Below are 19,585 nucleotides of genomic sequence, written 5' to 3'. Positions count from 1 at the left end.
GGCCTCTACATCAGCAATGCCATTTGAAAACACACCAATTTCCACATACATCCAAATGATGTCTAGTTCTACTGCCTCTTGGTTCCTCAGCACATTCTGATTTGTCATATTGCTTTTCTGGCAGAATTTCCTCCAGCTAGGTATTAGGTAGGTTAAAGTCTATGTGACAACAATGACCACATTGCAAAATTACTCTATTGGCTGTTGTGTTTTGGGAGTGGCCAGAAAGGGATGTGAAGGGGCACTATATAAACGTACGTCTCTTGTTTATTCCTTTCTCATTTTGGTCCCCACTACAAACTGTAATCCTTAAATAATGACAGACAATTACAGAAGAGGGATGGGGTCTGAGAGAGGCTGTTCACGTGGTGGCATACTCACCCAGACTTCAGCTTATCCACGACTTTACCGGCCAACTGGCATCACGTTCCATTCACCCATCACTCTCGTGGTTGCTGACCAACACCGAACAACGAGAAGCCAACATTTTCAATATTATGCACCACATCCCAATGCTATGCACAAGCAATTTATTAACATCTCTTTTAATGTAATATTCCTGTGAATATCAATCATCAAAAAAGACCTGGTAACATAGGGAATAGGGAGAAAGCTGGGAACCAAATAATGAAGGCAATAACATCTTCTAAAAGTGTTAATAGATACAAAATCTAAAAACTTGCAAGCGTCCAATTTGAAAACTTAACAAAAATTGATTAATTTCATACTCTTGTAAAACAAATCTAAGGCATAATATTCAAAATTTTAGATTTCACTTCACTAAGTACATATCACCCAACAAACTATTGCGTGTTTAAACACCCCTTACTCTAAATGCAAATAAGATCGTTTAAAACTCACTTGTGTATCTATTTTGTTAGCGACGGACAGTACTTGATAAAGCATTAGGGTACAAATGATTCAAAAGGATCTATCCATTCAATCCTACACCTCCACAAAATAATAAAGTGCAATTTAAAAACTTACCTATCTGCAGCCAAGACACTGAAATTTACAATCATGTAAGTTAAGCCCCACGGAGAAAACTGGCAAGTCACGGAGAGAAATATTTTGGTCCCATCAAATAGGTAAAAGAGGAAAAATCGCTGCGGTCAGAGGAATCCTTAAAATTAGCGACGAGAGCGGTTGACAATAAGATCCATGATAATTAAACAATTAATCTTCATCGAGTAGTAATGAAAGTCATATTCCTGCCCCCGATGCTGCCTGACTCACTTGAGTTCCTCCGGCAAATTTTGTTGCTTCAGATCCCTGCATCTACAGTGCCCAATGGAAATCATGATATCGATAGGGCGGGTTCTAGTCTAATTGCTTAACAAATCGGAATTTGAGGCGCGCAACGACCAATCACCGGTTGTTAGCGGCAAAAAGAAAATCGATAAAATCGGGCGCTTGTGCTGTGTGTGTGTTCTCCGAATGGGGAAAGGGAAGCAGAAACGGTGTATGTTGCCCTCTAGTAGGGACTCCAGCTCTTGGACTCCTGCTTCAGGTGAAAACAATGATATGATTTCTCTTCGGTTGGTTGTATTCCTGTTGTCAGTTTGTTCCCCTTTGTCCACGCGTGTAAATGGTAAGTGGTGTCATTTTTGTTTCTAAAATGCCGTGGTGTCAGCCTAATAGAAAGTAATTTTAAAAATATTGGAGTGGGGAGAGATCATTTATTCTAATGAAATCGCAAGCAGTTATGTTTCGTGAACAAGTGAATATTGGATTGTAGCATTTCTTTACCGAAAAGGAACTATATACGTGATACAATTCTTCTATGAATCTTGATGCCCGTGATAACTAAGGTATCCTGTTAGTAGGCAATCCAATTTGCCCCTTTTTTTCCCCAAAGTAAGTTGTGAATCTCTATTCGAAACTCAACGAAGTACTTGAAAAAGCTATGCCTGCCTTTTCGTCAGCTGCATGGAACAGTCTATGTTTCAAGCCTATACTGGTAACGCTCCCCGATTTTCTCTGTTACATTGATGACTGCGTTGGTGCTGCTTCCTGCACCCATGCTAAGCTCATCAATTTTGCCTCCAATTTTTGCCCTGCCCTCAAATTTATTTGGTCCGTCTCTGATACCTCTCTCCCATTGATCTCTCTGTCTCCATCCCTGGACTGATTATCCACTGACCTCTTTTACTAACCGAGACTCTCACAATTACCTTGACTGCACCTCTTCCCACTCTGTCACTTGTAAGGATGCTATTCCCTTTTCTCAGTTCCTCTGCTGTATCTGTTCTCATGAGGCTTTCCATTCCCAGACATCTGAGATATCTTTTTTCCAGTAAATGGGGCTTCCCTTCACCATCAATGCAGCCCTCACCTGCATCTCCTCCACTTCCTGCATGTCTACCCTCACCCCATTTCCTCCCCCCCTCCCCAAAACATAACAGATAGGGTTTCCCTTGTCTTCACCTACCATCCTATGAGCCTCCACATCCAACACATCATTCTCTAGAACTTCCGCCATCTCGAGTGAGATCCCACCACCAGACACATCTTCCCCTCTTTCCTCCTCCCCTTCTTCTCCCCATCCCACCCGCCCCCCTCCCCCACCCCCTGGCTTTCTGCAGGTATCACTCCCTCCACAACTCCCCTGTCCACCCGTCCCTCCCCGCCGATCACCCCCCTGGCATTTATCCCTGCAACCATGCAAAGTGTTACACCTGCCAGTACACCACCTCCCTCGCCACCATTCAGGGCCCCAGACAGTCCTTCCAGGTGAGGCAGCGCTTCACCTGTGAATCTGGGGTTATCATTTATTGCATCTGGTGCTCCCGGTGTAGCCTCCTCTACATCGATGAGACCTGAAGCAGATTGGGTGACCGCTTCATCAAGCACCTTTGCTCTGTCAGCTGCAACAGCCAGGATCTCCCAGTGGCCAGCCATTTTAATTCCACTTCCCATTCCCATACTGATGTGTCTATCCACAGCTTCCTCTACTGCCACTTTGAGGCCAGATGCAGGTTGGAGGAGCAACACCTCGTATTCTGTCTTGGTAGTCTCCAACCTGATGGCATCAACATAAATTCTCTAACTTCTGGTAACTCTTTTCCCCTTTTTTTGCCCCCTCACCTACCCTCGCAACCTGCCCATCATCTCCCTTTATTCCATGGTCTACTGTCCTCTCCTATAAGATTCCTTCTCTAGCCCTTTGCCTCTTCTACCTATCACCTCTTAGCTTCTTGTATCGTACCCTTTTATCCCCCTTCCTCCTGTCACCTGGACTTGCCTATCACCCGCCAGCTTGTGCTCCTATCTCTCCCCCACCTTTTTATTCTGGCTTCCGTCCTCATCCTTTCCAGTCCTGATGAAGGCCCTCGACCCAAAACGTCAACTGTTTACTCTCCTCCATAGATGCTGCCCGACCTGAGTTCCTCCAGCATTTTGTGTGGTATTGCTCCAGATTCCAGCATCTGCAGAACCTCTTGTGTCAAATTATTTAATGGCCCATGTAAACGGGTGCCAGTGACATGTATAATCTAAAGAACATATCAATTGATGGATATTGTACTCTTTCTTTCTGAAAGAAAGATGTGTACCCAGCCTGCAGTTTAACCTTTGGTAAGCAGACTTCCAATATATTTCTCAAATAAACTTGTTAAGTAAAGGAGTGCAATGCTCAATGAAAAGTAGGTTGCTGGGAAATTGGTCTCTACACCAGTGGCAGATGTTTAACGTTCCTTCTGAAGTGAAGTTGAATTAAAAATTGTTTTATGGGAGCAGTTAACTATGGCAGAAATAGCTTGAATCATGAAAGAGAGACTAGGCTTGTCTAATTTACTTAGAAGTTGGAGGAGCCTGATTAATACAATAATCAGGGTCACAAGGGCATGAGAAATGGGTGCAGGATTAGGAGCTTTTGGCCCATTGACCCTACTCTATCCTTCAAGATTTTGGCTGATCCATCTTGGCCCCTTCCCTCAATTCCCTTAATATCCAGAAGTCTATTGAACTGTTTTAAAAGAACTTGCTAACTGAGTCTCTATAGCTGTCTAGTGATTTCCTAAGGCTCATCGCTGTCTCTGGAGAAATATCTCATCACTTCTGTGCCAAATGGCTTATCCATGACTGTGATGTAAATGACTCAGCTAGGGGAATTGTCTTCCCTGCATCCACATAATTTGAGCCCCATAAGAATTGTTTCATTGAGATTTCCTCCCATTCCTTTAAAAATCTAGAGTATACAGGCCTACTTGACTTGATCATTCCTTATTAGCAAATCTGCTATCTCTGAGACCAGTCCAGTGAATCATTGCTGCACTCTTTCTATGGCGAGTGTATCCCTTTTACGATAGGGAGACTTGTACTCCATTGTAGTTTCACCAAGGCCCTACGTTATTACTGTGAGACATGTTTACTCCTACATTCAAATCTTGTTGTAATAAAGGCCAAGATATCATTTGTCTTCCTATTTGCTGCACCTGCTTGTCTGGCTGTGGTGTGTTTGCAAGGACACTTGTTCCCTTTCCAGTATGACCATTATCTATTCTCACTCCATTTATCTACTCTGATGTATTCTTTAAGCAGTTCATTGCAATCAATTTGAGTTCAAATTACTTTCAGCTTTGATCATCTTGTCTTAGTAATTACTTCTGGAAAGGGGAAAGTTAGATTGCTAATCACTTCCATCTCAATAGGAGCCTTCTGAAGCTTGTTTGTCATTTGGTTATGTCTCATTTTGGGGATGAATACTTGCCAAGTTGAAATACTGTTCTAGGTCTGTACAATGCATTCCATTCTAATGGAAGTGTGGTGCAAAAGATTGCAGCTATGGGTGGTAGGTAGTTAGTTCATACAGTGATTACAAGACTTCCAGCTGCTTGGAGTGTAGGCAGGCACAGTAGCGTAGTGGTTAGCATAACACTATTACAGCGCCAACGACCCGGGTTCAATTCCGACCGCTGTCTGTAAGGAGTTTGTATGTTCTCCCTGTGTCTGCGTGGGTTTCCTCCCACATTCCAAAGACGTATGGGTTAGGAAGTTGTGGGCATGCTATGTTGGTGCCGGAAGCGTGGTGACACGGGCTGCCCCCAGAACACTCTACGCAAAAGATGCATTTCACTGTGTGTTGATGTACATGTGACTGATAAAGATATCATATATCATACCATAATAGAAAGGAATGATGCTTTTCATACTATAAAATGCAAACATTTTAATCCAATGTAGTAGTTGTGTTAAAGATATCAAAGGTGGAAGTTGTACAGTATAGATTCCAAGCAGCGATGCATGCTGGACTTTACACTTGTTTTGTAACTACCTGCTGTATATTGATAGCCAAGGGAATTCATGGATACAGGGACAAGGTGGGTAAGTGGACTTGAGGTACAGGGTCTCTGCTGAATTTTTTTTACCATGGTGGCACAGGCATGAAGGGCCAAATGGCCCACCTAGTTCTTGAAAGTAAAATCGTCTATTGGTTTGGCTGGCTTGTGGCTGTCTTCAGATACTTGGCAACAATCTGCTGGAGTAACCCGATCACTTTTAATTCCTTTCTTGAAGGATGCCATTAGTTGTCATAGAATATCATTCATTTTGTCTACTGAGCTAGTGATGGTACTTTGGATATATTTTTAAAAGGTTGATCACTATTAAAGTTGGAAGGCATTAAAGACTGCTGGACTTAAAGACTTCAAGTAGAAGTGGTGTTCTGAATTGCGTATCTTGTAATTCAGTGGTTCTTTTTCAGGTGACCTGGCTTGCCATCCAGATGAGTTTACTTGCTCCAGTGGCAGATGTGTTTCCAAAACATTTGTCTGCAATGGTGCAGATGACTGTGGTGATGGAAGTGATGAAGGCAGCTGTATTCTATATTCTTGTGGCCCACATGAGTTTCGGTGCAGTAGTTCTGAATGCATCCCCCTGAGTTGGTTGTGTGATACACACGCAGATTGTGCTGACCAATCGGATGAATCTCCAGGCCACTGTGGGCATGTGCTGCCTTCAGTTGTGACCTGTTCTCCTACAGACTTCCTGTGTGATTCTGGTGAATGCATTCATCATCTGTGGTTATGTGATGGTGACAGTGACTGCAAAGATGGAAGTGATGAAGCCAATTGCTGTAAGTACACTTGATCCCTTTGGGTTTCATATTTTTTTAAAATTGTAACTTTTGTTCCAGGAGCATTTAAGCAGTTTATCAGTGTATAGTGTAACAGTTGGATTCAACAACTTGGTATGGTAGTGGAGTGCCGACATGACACCTGAGACAGTGTGGTAAATTGTATAGTTAGTTTTCTAAATTTTTTTAAATTACTGAACCTATTCAAAAAAAATTATCTCTTCCAAAAGCAAAAATATTTTGAGTAGATTCAATGAATCCCAAAACATTCAAACCAGAAGTTCCCCAGTTTTGACTTTACAAGATATCGAGAAAATTCTCAAATAGTAATGTCCATTACTTGCAAATTAAGTATTAAGATGTCCTTTTGTTTCCTTAATCTTGAATTTTAACTTTCATTTCAGCACTTAAGATCTGCAAGCCTGATTATTTTAAATGTGGTGCTAGCTGTATTCCTGAAAGCAAGAAGTGTGATGGTTTTAAGGATTGCACTGATGGTAGTGATGAATTTGACTGCAAGAGTAAGTATGCAATTTCTTTCATGACTAACCTTTAATTCCTTGCTTCAACTTTTTTTAAAAAACAAAAACTATTCCTCATTCCAGTTCCAGCCTGCACTGGACCTTTTGACTTCAGATGCCAAAGTGGAGAATGCATAAATGTATCCAAACTGTGCAACCGGCAACAAGATTGCAAGGACTGGAGTGACGAACCCCTCAGCCAATGTAGTAAGTGACTTTAGGAGTATAAAGGTGACTTTTGCATTTGTAAAATTCTAGTAAAATGTCAACATGTTTTGCAAATGGATTAGATATCTTACTGCTTGCTCTATTCCACCATGTGCATATTTGGAAAATCAACATTTTCTTGCCCTGAAGACTTTGTAAAATTCTAATTCCTTTTCCAACCATTCTGCAATTTGTATGTAATGGCACTTCCTAAGTCAAAAATTTGTTTTCCTCATTTAAATGCAAAGTCTGATGTGAATGTCAGTTTGCTTGCTTTACTAACAAATTTGATTTGGTACTCTTATTTTTCAAACTGTTGACCAGTTATTCTATTTAAACCCTTGCTGGTTCCTAATTTTATTATAAATTCCCATTGCAAACAGCTTGCAAGGCCATTGTGGTACCCTTAATAAAAAAAATAAACTCTATGAATGCCAAGATGGTGTTTGAATGATTACAATATTAAATGTATTTAAAGTATTTTTCCCCAATGAAATGTAGGTGACTGATGTCTACTCTAATTTTAAGAATGTAAGAAATAGGAGGAAGATGAAATGTTATCCCTTGTGCCTACAGTGCTGTTTAATAGGATAATGGCTGATCTTGGCCTCTCTGCCAATTTATCCAAGACTAACCCTATTGTTGATCTATCCAAAAAATCATTCCTGCATATCTCGGAACTGAGACCTGCTCTCACTTGCAAAAGAAGAACGTTTCAAAGATTCAGTACCCTCTAGATGAAGAAGATTCTTGGCTGACTCTTGGTTCTTATATGATTTCTGCTTATTGGAAATTATCTAAGATTAGCTTTGTCCCTGCTTTAAGTTTGCAAATTGGGTTCTAATTGTGTAGAAATATTAAAATACTTTTATTTGCAGATTTGAATGAATGCTTGCTGAGCAATGGTGGCTGTTCTCACATCTGCAGAGATCTTCCCATTGGTTATGAATGTGAATGTCCTCCTGGCTTTGAACTGCTTGACAGAAAATCCTGTGCAGGCAAGTCAAGTTGACTTTCTCCCTGGAAATTAGCTTGGCCATAAGTATAAAGAATTTGTTTTTCTTTGTAGATATTGATGAATGTCAGAATCTGGAGACTTGCAGTCAAATCTGCTTCAATTTGAAGGGGAGCTTTAAATGTGACTGTCACAAAGGATATCACCTGGATCCACTCAGTGGGGTTTGCAAGGCTCTAGGCAAGTATAATATCAAGTGCCAGTTAACTGACTATTTTGAACCTGGGCCTCTCCTTGCAGTACATCTCTTCCCAAATATCTAACCAAGTGGGATGGTGAACTGCTAATCTATTTTCTTCATGCCAAATTATCCACTCGTTTTCATGTAGCATCTACAAGGTGCCTTGCCTTTCCCCAGACAATGGAATGTTTAATTTCATTCTCCATTAATTATATAGCCCTTTTATTTTTGAAGCCATCTTGCAACTAATTTGTTTTGTTGGCCACTTCTAGTCTGAGGAAATGATCCCTGAACTATTTCCCAACTCTTGTCTGCTTGGAGCTTAAATGGATATATAGGAAGTCCCTGGGTTACGAACGAGTTCAGTTTTTGAGACTGTTCGTAACCCAATTTTGTATGCAACTCGGAACAGTGTCCACACATGCGCACTTGGGCCGGGAATCGCGGCTGCACGTGGCCCCAGCCCCACATATGCACTTGGCCCGGGGTTTCCCGGCTGCATACGCACACTTGGCCTGGGGTTGGGCCAAAGAAGGTGTACCACCCCATTGTAGGATCGGGGGCCGGGCCCACTTACGAACCGACCACGAAGGTCAGTTCGTAAGTACGGGACTTCCTGTAGTCCAAAGCCTACGGACTGAAGGAAACTTTCGACTGCAGTGAAATCTCATTTCATGTAGTCACTTGATCTGGGCTGGCAAATTGATAAGGGGTGCTGCATTATCAGAAATGCCTTTATAGATGAGCTGTCCAATTAATGTCTTGCCTGCTTTGTAAAGCAATATCCAATAAACAAAATTTGGAATTTGTATCTTATGGTAGCCCATCAAAATATCCTGAACATAATCCTCCCCTGGCACTGATTGCAAACAAAATATTTGTGTAAAAATTATTTTCCCATGCGTTGTCTTTGATAAAAAATTAATTTCCCACTTTTGTATCTTGTCCAAAATAAGGAGTAGGTTGTGGAAGAACAGGAGGGATTCTATTAAGAACACTGTTCTCTTCAGAAAGTGGGAACCAGCAGCCTCCTGTATCTAATCTATTTTCTAAGACTCTCTAGTATTGAGTAGCTTTTGTTTCTTTCCAAAACAGGTTATGAACCTAGTTTAATTTTTGTCAATCGCCATGATATCAGGAAAATTGGTTTGCAGCACCTGGAATACACTCGAGTGGTTGACCAGTTAAGAAATGCTGTAGCACTTGATGTTGATATTGGAACTCGGAAAATCTTTTGGGCTGACTTGGTATATCAGGCAATATTCAGGTAAAAATTTCTGGAAGGAAAAGATGGCAAGTATCACTTGGTTTAAGCAGGAGTCCAGTTTTATTACACTTGTAGTTCCAATTATGAAGTATAACTGTAGGCAGTCATTAAGCTTGTTTCCATGCTAATTACTCTTTGGCCCAACCCATCCATGCTGACCAAGATGCTCACCTAAGCTAGTCCCATTTGCCTGTATTTGGCCCATTTCCCTCTAAGCCTTTCCTATCCATGTACCAGTACAACTGTTTAAATGTCATTGTCACTTCTGCCTCAATTACTTCCTCTGGCAGCTTGTTGCATGCAGTGAGTGGTGCCTATATGGAACAGGGGCAGGGGGGGAGAGGAGAGGAGACTGTGTGCATTCACCTTACCTATGCCCTTCATGATCTTATACACCTCTATAAGACTGCTCCTCATTCTCCTATACTCAAAGTAATAATTGTGGCCTGCCCAGCCTCTCTAACTTAAGCCATTGAATCCTGGCAACATTTTGATAAACCTTTGCTCTTTCCAGCTTAATGACATCTTTCCTATAACAGAGTAATCAAAACTGTACACAAGACTCTGAGCACCAACATAACATTCCAACTCCTATACTCAATGACTTGACCAAGCATACCAAAAACTGCCTTCACCCATCTGTCTACCTGTGGTGCCACTTTTAGGGAACTATGTACTTGTGCTCTAGGTTCCTCTGTTCTACAACACTTCACAGGGCCCTACCATTCATTGTAAGTCCTACACTAGTTTGACATTCCAAAATGCAACACTCACACTTAATTGAATTGAACACCATTTTCTGTTCCTCAGTACACATACCTAGCTGATCAAGATCCCCCTGTAATTGTTGATAACTACCTTCACTATGTACAATACCACCTTTTTAAAATGATCTGCAAAGTTGCTAACCATGTTTTCTCATCCAATAGTTTATATAATGACAAACAACAATGGGTACAACACCAATCTCTATGGTGCGCTGGTCACTAGCCTCCAGTCTGGGGGGAAAAAAACAACCATCCATTGCTACCCTGTCTTCTACTGTCAAGCCAATATTGTATTCTATTAGTTAGCTCTCCCTGTATCCCATGCAGTCTAACCTTCCAGACCAGCCTCCCATGCAGGAACTTGACAAAGGTCTTGAAGTCTATATGAATGATGTCCACCACCCTGCCCTCATCAATCTTCATGGTTACCTCTTCAGAAAAAACTAACAGATTTGAGATATGACTGATGCCTGAACCTGCCCGTGTAGTGAAGCTGGCCAAGATTTTTTGAACAGCACAACTCCTTGTAACTTGATTTTAATAAACATGTAAAATATTATAAATACAACATTACAAGAACCTACAGAAATTAATACTAATGTAAGAAATGTAACAAACTATAACAAAGTACTATGCATTGTTGCAGCTTTTATCTCAATGATAATTAGCTCAGACTGTGGTTCTGGATAAAATGCTACCTGGTGTTGGCCCCTATCCATACACATTGATCTGTATCGTCTATAGATTGTTTGCAAACTACCCAGTCATTTTTTTCCTTCTCCACCCCTATAAAAACATTGCCTGTGGAAATTGATGCATATCGCTCCATTTGCAATTGCCCTTTCTGTGAGCAGCTTATTCTTCAGCAATACATTTAACCAAATTAATTCAGTTGTCAATTTTCAGTCTCTATTGAGCTATTAACTTGAACTTCCTATTCTACTGACTGGTGAAAACAAATGTGATTTTTTTTTTCCTTGGGTGAATCCTTGTTTGTCAATGGAAAGAACTTTTATCCTCTCTTTTCAACTAGCAGCCTGTTTAACACTTGCTTTCTACATGACCATGACTACCAACGTGACCATAAATGCAGTAGCCAGCTTGTTTTAACTGCTTGTTTATTTTGAATACTACTTCCAAGGTATGTTGACCACTTTCTTACAGTAAATCATTGGATGAACAAGATGGTAGAACAGCTATCTCCAGATCTATTAAGGATGTAAAAATCCCTGTGGGAATTGCTATTGACTGGATCTACAAGAACATTTATTGGACAGATGTGGGCACCAAAACGCTCTCTGTGGCCAACTTTGATGGAACCAAAAGGAAGATCCTTTTTCGAACTGATATGAGGGAACCAGTGTCTGTAGTTGTTGATCCACTAACTGGGTAATTTTCTACTGCCAATACATTGAGATTCAACATACCAGCACAAAGGGTTTGGGATCAGTTGGAAACGAATCATGCACCATAGTTAAATGGTTTGCGGTTAAAATGATAGCAACGTTAATGGCTCTTGTCAGAATCTTGAACTGCACATTGCTTTAAATTGGGGCAAGCAGATATTGGTCAGATTCATGGTTTCTAACTGGTATAGAAATTGCTTCAATCTGGGATATTTTATTTAGGGTTTAATAACACTTTGGTTTGATTTAATATAAAGGCTCTTGTTTTATAAATTTACTGAAGGTGAGAGCATGCTCGTGTATGGGTAACGACAAACTAGGTGCATTTTAGATTATCCTGTTATTATAGGATAGTAGTTATATAACAGCATTATAACTCCGTGCAACCAAGCAGACTCGTTAATTAAAAGCTTGTTCTTGTTTTGGATTGAAAGGTTTATATTCTGGTCAGACTGGGGTGAGCCAGCAAAGATCGAAAAAGCAGGAATGAATGGTGCTGCCCGCCAGCTGTTGGTTACCAGAGAGATTCAGTGGCCAAATGGCATTGTACTGGGTAAGTGGATAACTAAATGTGTATTTTGTGATGTTTATGAATAAAACCTTATGCATCACTTAATTCTTCCCTAGACCTTGTGAAAAGACGTCTCTATTGGGTTGATTCAAAGCTGCACATGTTATCAAGTGTAGATCTAAATGGTCAAGATAGAAGAACTATATTGCAGTCTGGAGAATTCCTTGGCCATCCTCTTGCCATATCTGTGTTTGAGGTAAGGTAGTAAGTGCTACTTAAATGAAATGTCTACAGTGATCTTGAGCAAACTTTGGGCTGAAACCAAATTGGTTACCACTACTTGACCTAAATATCATTGACTTACAAGTATGAGTTCTCCTGCCACAAGACTGAATGTTGCAGAGTATGATCACATAGGACAGAGCTGGCAGTTCCATAGGGAACTGACTGACTGCTGTCCTGGCCCAGGCGCTGCCTACTGTACATTCATGTTGGACTTCAGCATTTGCCTGAACTGGATCAGGCAAATGTATTTCTGTCCCATTCCACTGCTGGCTTCATAGACTCCAGCAGTGGAGAATTTCGCTCTATGGCTAATGGTGATTCGATTGGCAGCTACATTCATTTGAGTGGTGTTGCTGTTTGTGGTAGTGATTAATTTTGCATTGAAGGAGTTTAAAATTTAGAAAATAATTAACAGACATTAACGCCAGTTCAGAACCTTTGACAGCAGTGAGCTTTTAAAGGTCATTTGGAGCAGATACTGCCACATGCTGCCTGAAACTCATTTGCTGCTTGGAACACTCTGCCTCCTTGATGTTCCTGGTACAGTGGGTTTAATGTCTGGCTAGGTAAGTTCAGCACCAAGCTAGATCCTGCATGGGCTGGCCCATGTTTGAAACCAGCACCTGTAAAACACTTAAAATTGAGGTTTAATGTCTCATGAAGACTCTAACTTTATTCAAAAGTAAGCAGGTGTACAATTTTGGCATCATGCTATCTTTAGATCCAAAAGCAAGATTTGGTGATGCTAGTGCTGGACCTAACTCTTGGGTATGTGACTGTGGAAGTGGCAGGATTTGAATGCTGTATGAGAAGGCCATTACTTGGAGTTGTAACTTGAGTTTGAAAGTATCATTGAACAACTGAAGTATATCTACTAAATCTATCAAAGGGGCTGTTGAATAAACTCTTCAATGGAATTTGACCATGATGACAAAGTTACAAGTACTTCATGCAAAAAATATTGTTTTTTAATTCTGAAGTCTAAGGGGTGTTGACTGAAAGTACATTCTGCTATAATTTTTCTTGTGTAAATTGGTGGTTACCCAGAAGTGGTTTGATTCCAAGTGAAACTTGTTTTCAGGATCGTGTCTTTTGGATTGACAGCGAGAATGAAAACATTTATAGTGCCGACAAGTTCACAGGAGCTGATGTAGTAACTTTGGCTTCCAATCTTGATGAACCTCATGATATTATTGTTTATCATGATTTAATTCAGCCATCAGGTAGGAAATTTGAGCTTAACGTTAAAATGTCAGTTGTTTGCGGTATACTCCACTTCTTGCATGTTGCTTGGTTAAGTTAAAATATGACATTTCATTGTCAAATAATGTGATATTAGACTTTGAATTCATAATTCGATGGTTTTTGCCCTTCAACCTACTTTCTCTGCACTATCATGAATTACTGACAACAGGATAATCAATGGTCTTCTATATTGGCTAATGGCTTCTAATCAAAATAAGAGAACTTTTTATATAAATTAGACTTTGTGTAAAGTTTATAAATGGGCCAATTTTATCTAATTGCAAGCTTTGTTTTTTGAATTCCATCAACTATACTGACTTTAATTATACAACGATGACTTTCTCATAATTTTGGTCATTGATTTTGTTTTCAACAGGCAAAAACTGGTGCAATGAGAGTTTTAATGGAGGCTGTGAATACCTGTGTCTTCCTGCTCCTCAGATCAGTATTAATTTGACTAAATTCACCTGTGTTTGTCCAGATGGTATGCAATTAGTTGAAGATGGAAAACAGTGTATAAATGGTAAATACTACAATTAGTATGCATATCATTAGATATTATAGTTTGGTTTCCACCTGGACAGCAAGGAAGCAGCAAGCAGTTTTAATTGCTTGCTGGCCACCAAGACATGTATGGAGCTCAACTTTGTCCAGTGTGAACACTGCTCAATTGTCAGGCACTGTCCCAGGTCAAATTGTAGACTGGGAGAGAATGCTTTGGGCAAATTACACCCAGTTTGTGTGGAAATACCAAGTTGACACTAGTCATTTCATTATTTTGAAATTCCACTCATTAGAAACCAGCCACTAGTCCAAGCCTGAAATCTGAGTTGTCTTTATTTTGAATCAGAGTCTTTACTTTATAGACATCACCAATATGCTTGGTATTGGTCTCTGCAAACACTGCAATCGAATTTGGAAATGGCTACATCTAAAATAGCATCTTTAAAAGTTTAATAATGTAAATGAGCAAAATGGTTTCAAATTCTTGAAGTGAAATCTAATGACTAGACTTGCCAAAGACATCTGGAAAAGGCAGTTTAATTGATTAGATCTGTCTATTAAGTATAATTGGTGCATGGAATAAAATCTGCAAAAACAGATGTTGAAATGAGATTTAGGCTCTTCACCTATCCTGAATTGTTACTGATGCTAATCAAAACTTTGCAGGGAACTCTATACAGTGTTCCAATGTTGCAAATGTGTGAAGGTTGTTTGAAGTGAATTCTGCTGTTCTCAACTTCAGCCACTCAAATTTATTTCACACAGCAAATAAAATTCTAGTACTTTGTCTACGTGAGAATTCAGATTCATCCCAAGCATTTTAAAATGCATGGATGTTAGTGTAAATATCCTTTGCTATGTCTGTCAAGTTGAGGCAAGCACTCATCTGTTCTTACCAGATTTCTGTTTTAAAACCAGTTTTTGTTTGGGTATTGGCTGGGAGAAAAACTGAGCTACACTAGCATAATCACTGGTTTGAAAATCTTGAATAAATTGTTCCTAATGTGTGAAGCCAAGAGGTTGATCAATACCAGTGGAATTGAGATGAAATTATTCTAGCCAGAATACAAAGGATGATTGCCTGCCTATTTGTAGGTTAAGTAAAACCAGTAATGTTTTATCCAGAACACTATTTTAACGGACTGTTTCATCTATTAGCCTCAACTGCCACCTGTGGATTATCAGACTTCATATGTCATAATGGCCAATGCTTACCTGATAAATGGAAGTGTGATGGTGATGTGGATTGTGAAGATGGATCTGATGAAAACCCAGCACTTTGCTGCAAGTATCTCTTACTATCTCAACCTCTTGTAGCTTGTCACAATTTGATCTTTGTGTGGATCAGTGCACTTTTTACAATGAAACTTGATTTCATTAGTCCAGTCAATGGTTCTGTGTAACTAATTTGAATTTTGATTAAATTTAAACACTTTCCAAGCTTTTCTGGACAGTTTGTCCTTGTTAATGTTTGACTTCTAAAGTTTATTGAGGCCCCTTCTCTGACTCCACTCTTAAGGTGAGATGGGAGAGATTTAATAAAAACGTGAGGGACAAGAGTATATGGAATGAGCTGCCAAAGGAAGCAGTTGGGGCAGGTACATTAATAATACTTAAAAGCTACTTGGACAGGTACATGGATAGGAAAGGTTTAGAGGGATATGGGCTAATTATGACTAGCTCGGATGGGAATTTTGGTTGGCCTGGACCAGTTGGAGCTGAAGGGCCTGTTTCCATGGTGTAGACTCCATGACTGACTCCCTGTGGTTATTTGCTTGGCCATCAGATTTTCCAGGGAAACAAAGAATTTGTTGCTAGAAGCTGAAGACTTCTACTTTCACCTTGCTAGCCAGCTCTAATCAATGTAGTATCTATTAATGAGAGAAGGGCATTTAGTGAGGCTCTTCAATCAGTTTGAAATCTTCAAACTGAGTTCCAAATCTGGTTGATTAGCACTTGGGAGAAAAATGATTAGGAAAGCAGATGGGACTTGGTGAAATTTTAAAGTCTTCCAATATTGTTTAGGAAGGAGATAAAATTCAAACTTTGACAGCATGTCTAAGAATGTCCTTGGTCAGTAAATCCACGTTTTGTTGCACTTCCTTTAGACACAGGTACCTGTGCTGTTGATGAAATCCACTGTGGCCCTGGGTCACTTAAGTGTATCCCAGTCTCTTGGGAGTGTGATGGGGAGAAGGACTGTGAAACTGGATATGATGAGGAGGATTGTGGTAAGTAGATACAAGATTTGAAGTTCTGTAAAATAACCTCTGTCTTTGTTTTTGACACTAAATCGTGCATTAAGATGCTGGATTGCACCAGCGCTAATTCCTCTTGTCTGCCAGTGATGTCCCCATAAGTTTTATCATAGCTTGTGCTTTTTCCATAGTCTTGGGGATTTGACATGAATTTGGGGCCCTCTACCCCAAGATGCCATTTGGTTATTTCTTTGCCTTAGAACGTGGAACAGTACAGCCCTTTGGCCCACTGTCTGTGCTGAACACAATACCAGATTAAACTAAATCTCTTCTGCCTGCACAAGATCCATGTCCCTCCATTCCCTGCATGTGTGTCTACCCAAGTCTCTTAAACACCACTATTGTATCTGCTTCCCCCAACCTCACTTGCATGTCCTCTAGTATTTGATATTTCTACCCTGGTGGAAGGTTCTGACTGTCTACACTGTGTCCCTCAAACTTTATGAACTTCTATTAGGCCACCTCTCAGGCTCCAAAGAAAACCCAATTTTGTCCACTCTCTCCTTGCAGCTAATACGATCCAGGCTGCATTCTTGTAAACTTCTTCAGTACCGTCTCCATCTTTGGGGTGGGGGGAGGGTCCTAAACCCATAGCTCCCTGATAGTGGCCACACAAGAAGTGGTAAAAGTAGTGTATGGCATGCTTGCCTTCATTGGTCAGGGCATTGAGTACAAGAGTCAGTAAGTCATGTTGCTGCTGTACAAAAGTTTTCACTGGGCTGCACTTGGAGTATTGTGTGCAATTCTGGTTGCCCCATTACAGGAAGGATGGATGCTTTGGAAAGGGTACTGAAGAAGTTTGAGGATGCTGCCTGGATTAGAGGGTATTAGCTATAATGAGAGAGTGGACAAACTTGGGTTTTCTTTGGAGCCTGAGGGGAGATGCATATTTTGTATCTATTTAAAAATCCATTTTGTTTTTTCTTTGAATGGCTAGAGTCTGTCTCTGATCATCAACTATCTTTTTGGTCCTTTCTAATGTGGAGCCCAAAATTCTTCTAGCTGGCATTGGGGGTTTAAAATGTTTTCAAATTAGTTTCTGAAATATTAAGTTTCTTGAAGACTTCTGTAAAAAGATTTACAATTAATATTTTGTTTTTCAGGCAATCTTTCTTGCAGTACAGAAGAGTTTACTTGCTCCATTGGCAGATGCATTTCCATGGCATTTGTGTGTAATGGTAAAAATGACTGTGCTGATGGCAGTGATGAAAAGGGCTGCCCTTCACTTTCCTGTGGTCCACATGAGTTTCGTTGTAACAATTCTGAATGCATCCCTTTCAGTTGGGTTTGTGACACCAATGTTGATTGCTCTGATCAATCTGATGAATCTCCAGTACAGTGTGGACGTATTCCTTCTCTTGCAACCTGCTCTCCTGATGAGATCCATTGTGAATCTGGTGAATGTATCCACGTTAGATGGTACTGTGATGGTGATATGGACTGTAAAGATGGAAGTGATGAAGTCAACTGCTGTAAGTAGTTTAAATTGTAATTTATTCTGTATCCCCTGGGGTTTGGTGTGAGAGGGGACTTGATCAGAACATGATTGAGAGGTCTTGACAGGGTGGTTGGGGGAAGATGTTTCATCTTGAGACTCTAGAACTAGGATTACTGTTCTAGATGTGGAATTAAAAGGTCACCCACTTGAGACTGATTTGTGTGTCTCTGGAACTGTAAGCACAAGTGGGTAGATTCTTGATAAAGGGATAAAAGATTACTGCATTGGGTAGGAGCTAGAGTTGAGGCTAGTGACATCAGTCGTGATCATAAAAGTGGAATGAGCCTGAGGGACTAATCCTGCCCTTTACCTGGGTTTTGTACAGTTCTAAAATATCCATGTCCAATGTGGCAGAGATGGCATGAGGGTTAGAAAATTCATGAAGATATTGGAAGAGGGTGGTCAGGTATATTGGAATGGAAGATTGAGGGGTGATATAATCATGAGGCCATAGGGCCAGTAGGAAGGAATTGCACTTTTTTTTGCTCTTGTAGATTAAATTGGTACAGCAGTTGCTTTAAACAAATTTTGGTACTAGTCTATCTTAAATAAAATGATAACATAGGCTCAGTGATCAAATCTAGTTCTGAAGATCAACCTTATCACTTTCGATGTAAAAGACAATCAGAACTATGCTAATTTACAACTTGTGACCCACTTGACAGTCTCAGTTCATTTTACCTGTGGCATAATGCAAATCTGGCCTAGATTAAATGGTGGGGACATTATAAAAGGGAAAGTCCATCTTCAGTAGAAATTGAACAGACTTGCTGTGTTCTGGAATTAGGAAAAATGGGATGCAAGGTTGCTAAATGACTTGCCAAATGGTTTCCTTTGAACAGCATGAAATCAGACTGTTCTGTTTTTTTTTAGCTTCTCTGATGTGCCAGCCAGATTCCTTTCAATGTGGCAATGGCAACTGCATTTCAAAAAGCAAGCAATGTAATGGATTTAAGGATTGCTTTGATGGCAGCGATGAGTTGAACTGTAAGAATGGTAAGTATACAATTCAACTAGGTGGGAATTAATGCTCATCACTAGAAATTTTCTGACCTGCATTTGTTCCTCAAGAATGCACAGGAGCCAATGACTTCAAATGTCGAAGCGGTGAATGCATAGATCAAGTCAAAGTATGTAATCGGCATCCAGATTGCAAGGATTGGAGTGATGAGCCTCTCAAGCTATGCCGTGAGTATCTTTACACAACTTTTACACTTTCTTCCAGAATCTCCATACTTCTGCCTTATGCACTATAAGTCCTTAAGCTCTTATCTGTAGTCACCCTCCGGCAACAATATCTGACTCTCTCTCCTCTCCTGAACCTTGTTACTGAGTTCTCTATCTCATCAAAATATTTGGTTAATTATTCTTTGGTTAATCATAGACCCTCTAATTGCAGAGCGTCTTTAGCAGGCTACAGGAAGGATTGAAATGGGCTACATCTCAATTGTTTATAATATTCAGTGCAAATGTGTAGATTACCCAAATTGGTAGTCATCGTGTACTTGGAACTCTTTGGCAAAATGCTCAGCTAAAGACTGGTTCTCCAAATATATGGGGTCTTTTGTAATCTCCAGGTATGAAGGTAGTGGGCTCTGAAGCTAACATTTTATCTTTGTGCAGACCTAAATGAATGCTTGGTGAACAATGGTGGTTGCTCCCACATCTGCCGAGATCTTGTCATTGGTTATGAATGTGATTGCCCTGCTGGCTTTGAGTTGATTGATGGAAAAATCTGTGAAGGTGCGTTAATAGTTCCTACTTTGTATGTACAGCACAAGGTGATTTTTCTTTTAAATGAAAACAATTGGTAAATGTAGTAATTTAGAGGGTGATGTGGGGGC

General features: G+C 40.2%; 1 protein-coding gene across 1 annotated transcript in view; it reads left to right on the top strand.

Moving 5' to 3' along the window:
- Window positions 1-1,465: 1,465 nt before the first annotated feature.
- The window catches only part of LOC127572899 (low-density lipoprotein receptor-related protein 2-like), an 81,703-nt gene continuing 63,583 nt past the window's right edge, over window positions 1,466-19,585 (top strand). The window contains 16 exon segments of the mRNA XM_052020625.1: window positions 1,466-1,591; window positions 5,705-6,076; window positions 6,481-6,804; window positions 7,683-7,802; window positions 7,874-7,999; window positions 9,096-9,267; window positions 11,199-11,423; window positions 11,875-11,993; window positions 12,068-12,207; window positions 13,318-13,459; window positions 13,858-14,004; window positions 15,144-15,269; window positions 16,094-16,216; window positions 17,347-17,715; window positions 18,615-18,929; window positions 19,365-19,484. Coding sequence (XP_051876585.1) covers window positions 1,525-1,591; window positions 5,705-6,076; window positions 6,481-6,804; window positions 7,683-7,802; window positions 7,874-7,999; window positions 9,096-9,267; window positions 11,199-11,423; window positions 11,875-11,993; window positions 12,068-12,207; window positions 13,318-13,459; window positions 13,858-14,004; window positions 15,144-15,269; window positions 16,094-16,216; window positions 17,347-17,715; window positions 18,615-18,929; window positions 19,365-19,484 — 3,007 coding nt within the window. The 5' untranslated portion in view covers window positions 1,466-1,524.

This window comes from Pristis pectinata, chromosome 7 (genome assembly GCF_009764475.1).
Source record: "Pristis pectinata isolate sPriPec2 chromosome 7, sPriPec2.1.pri, whole genome shotgun sequence".
Classification (NCBI taxonomy): Eukaryota; Metazoa; Chordata; class Chondrichthyes; order Rhinopristiformes; family Pristidae; genus Pristis; species Pristis pectinata.
This window is presented reverse-complemented; position numbering and strand designations above follow the sequence as displayed.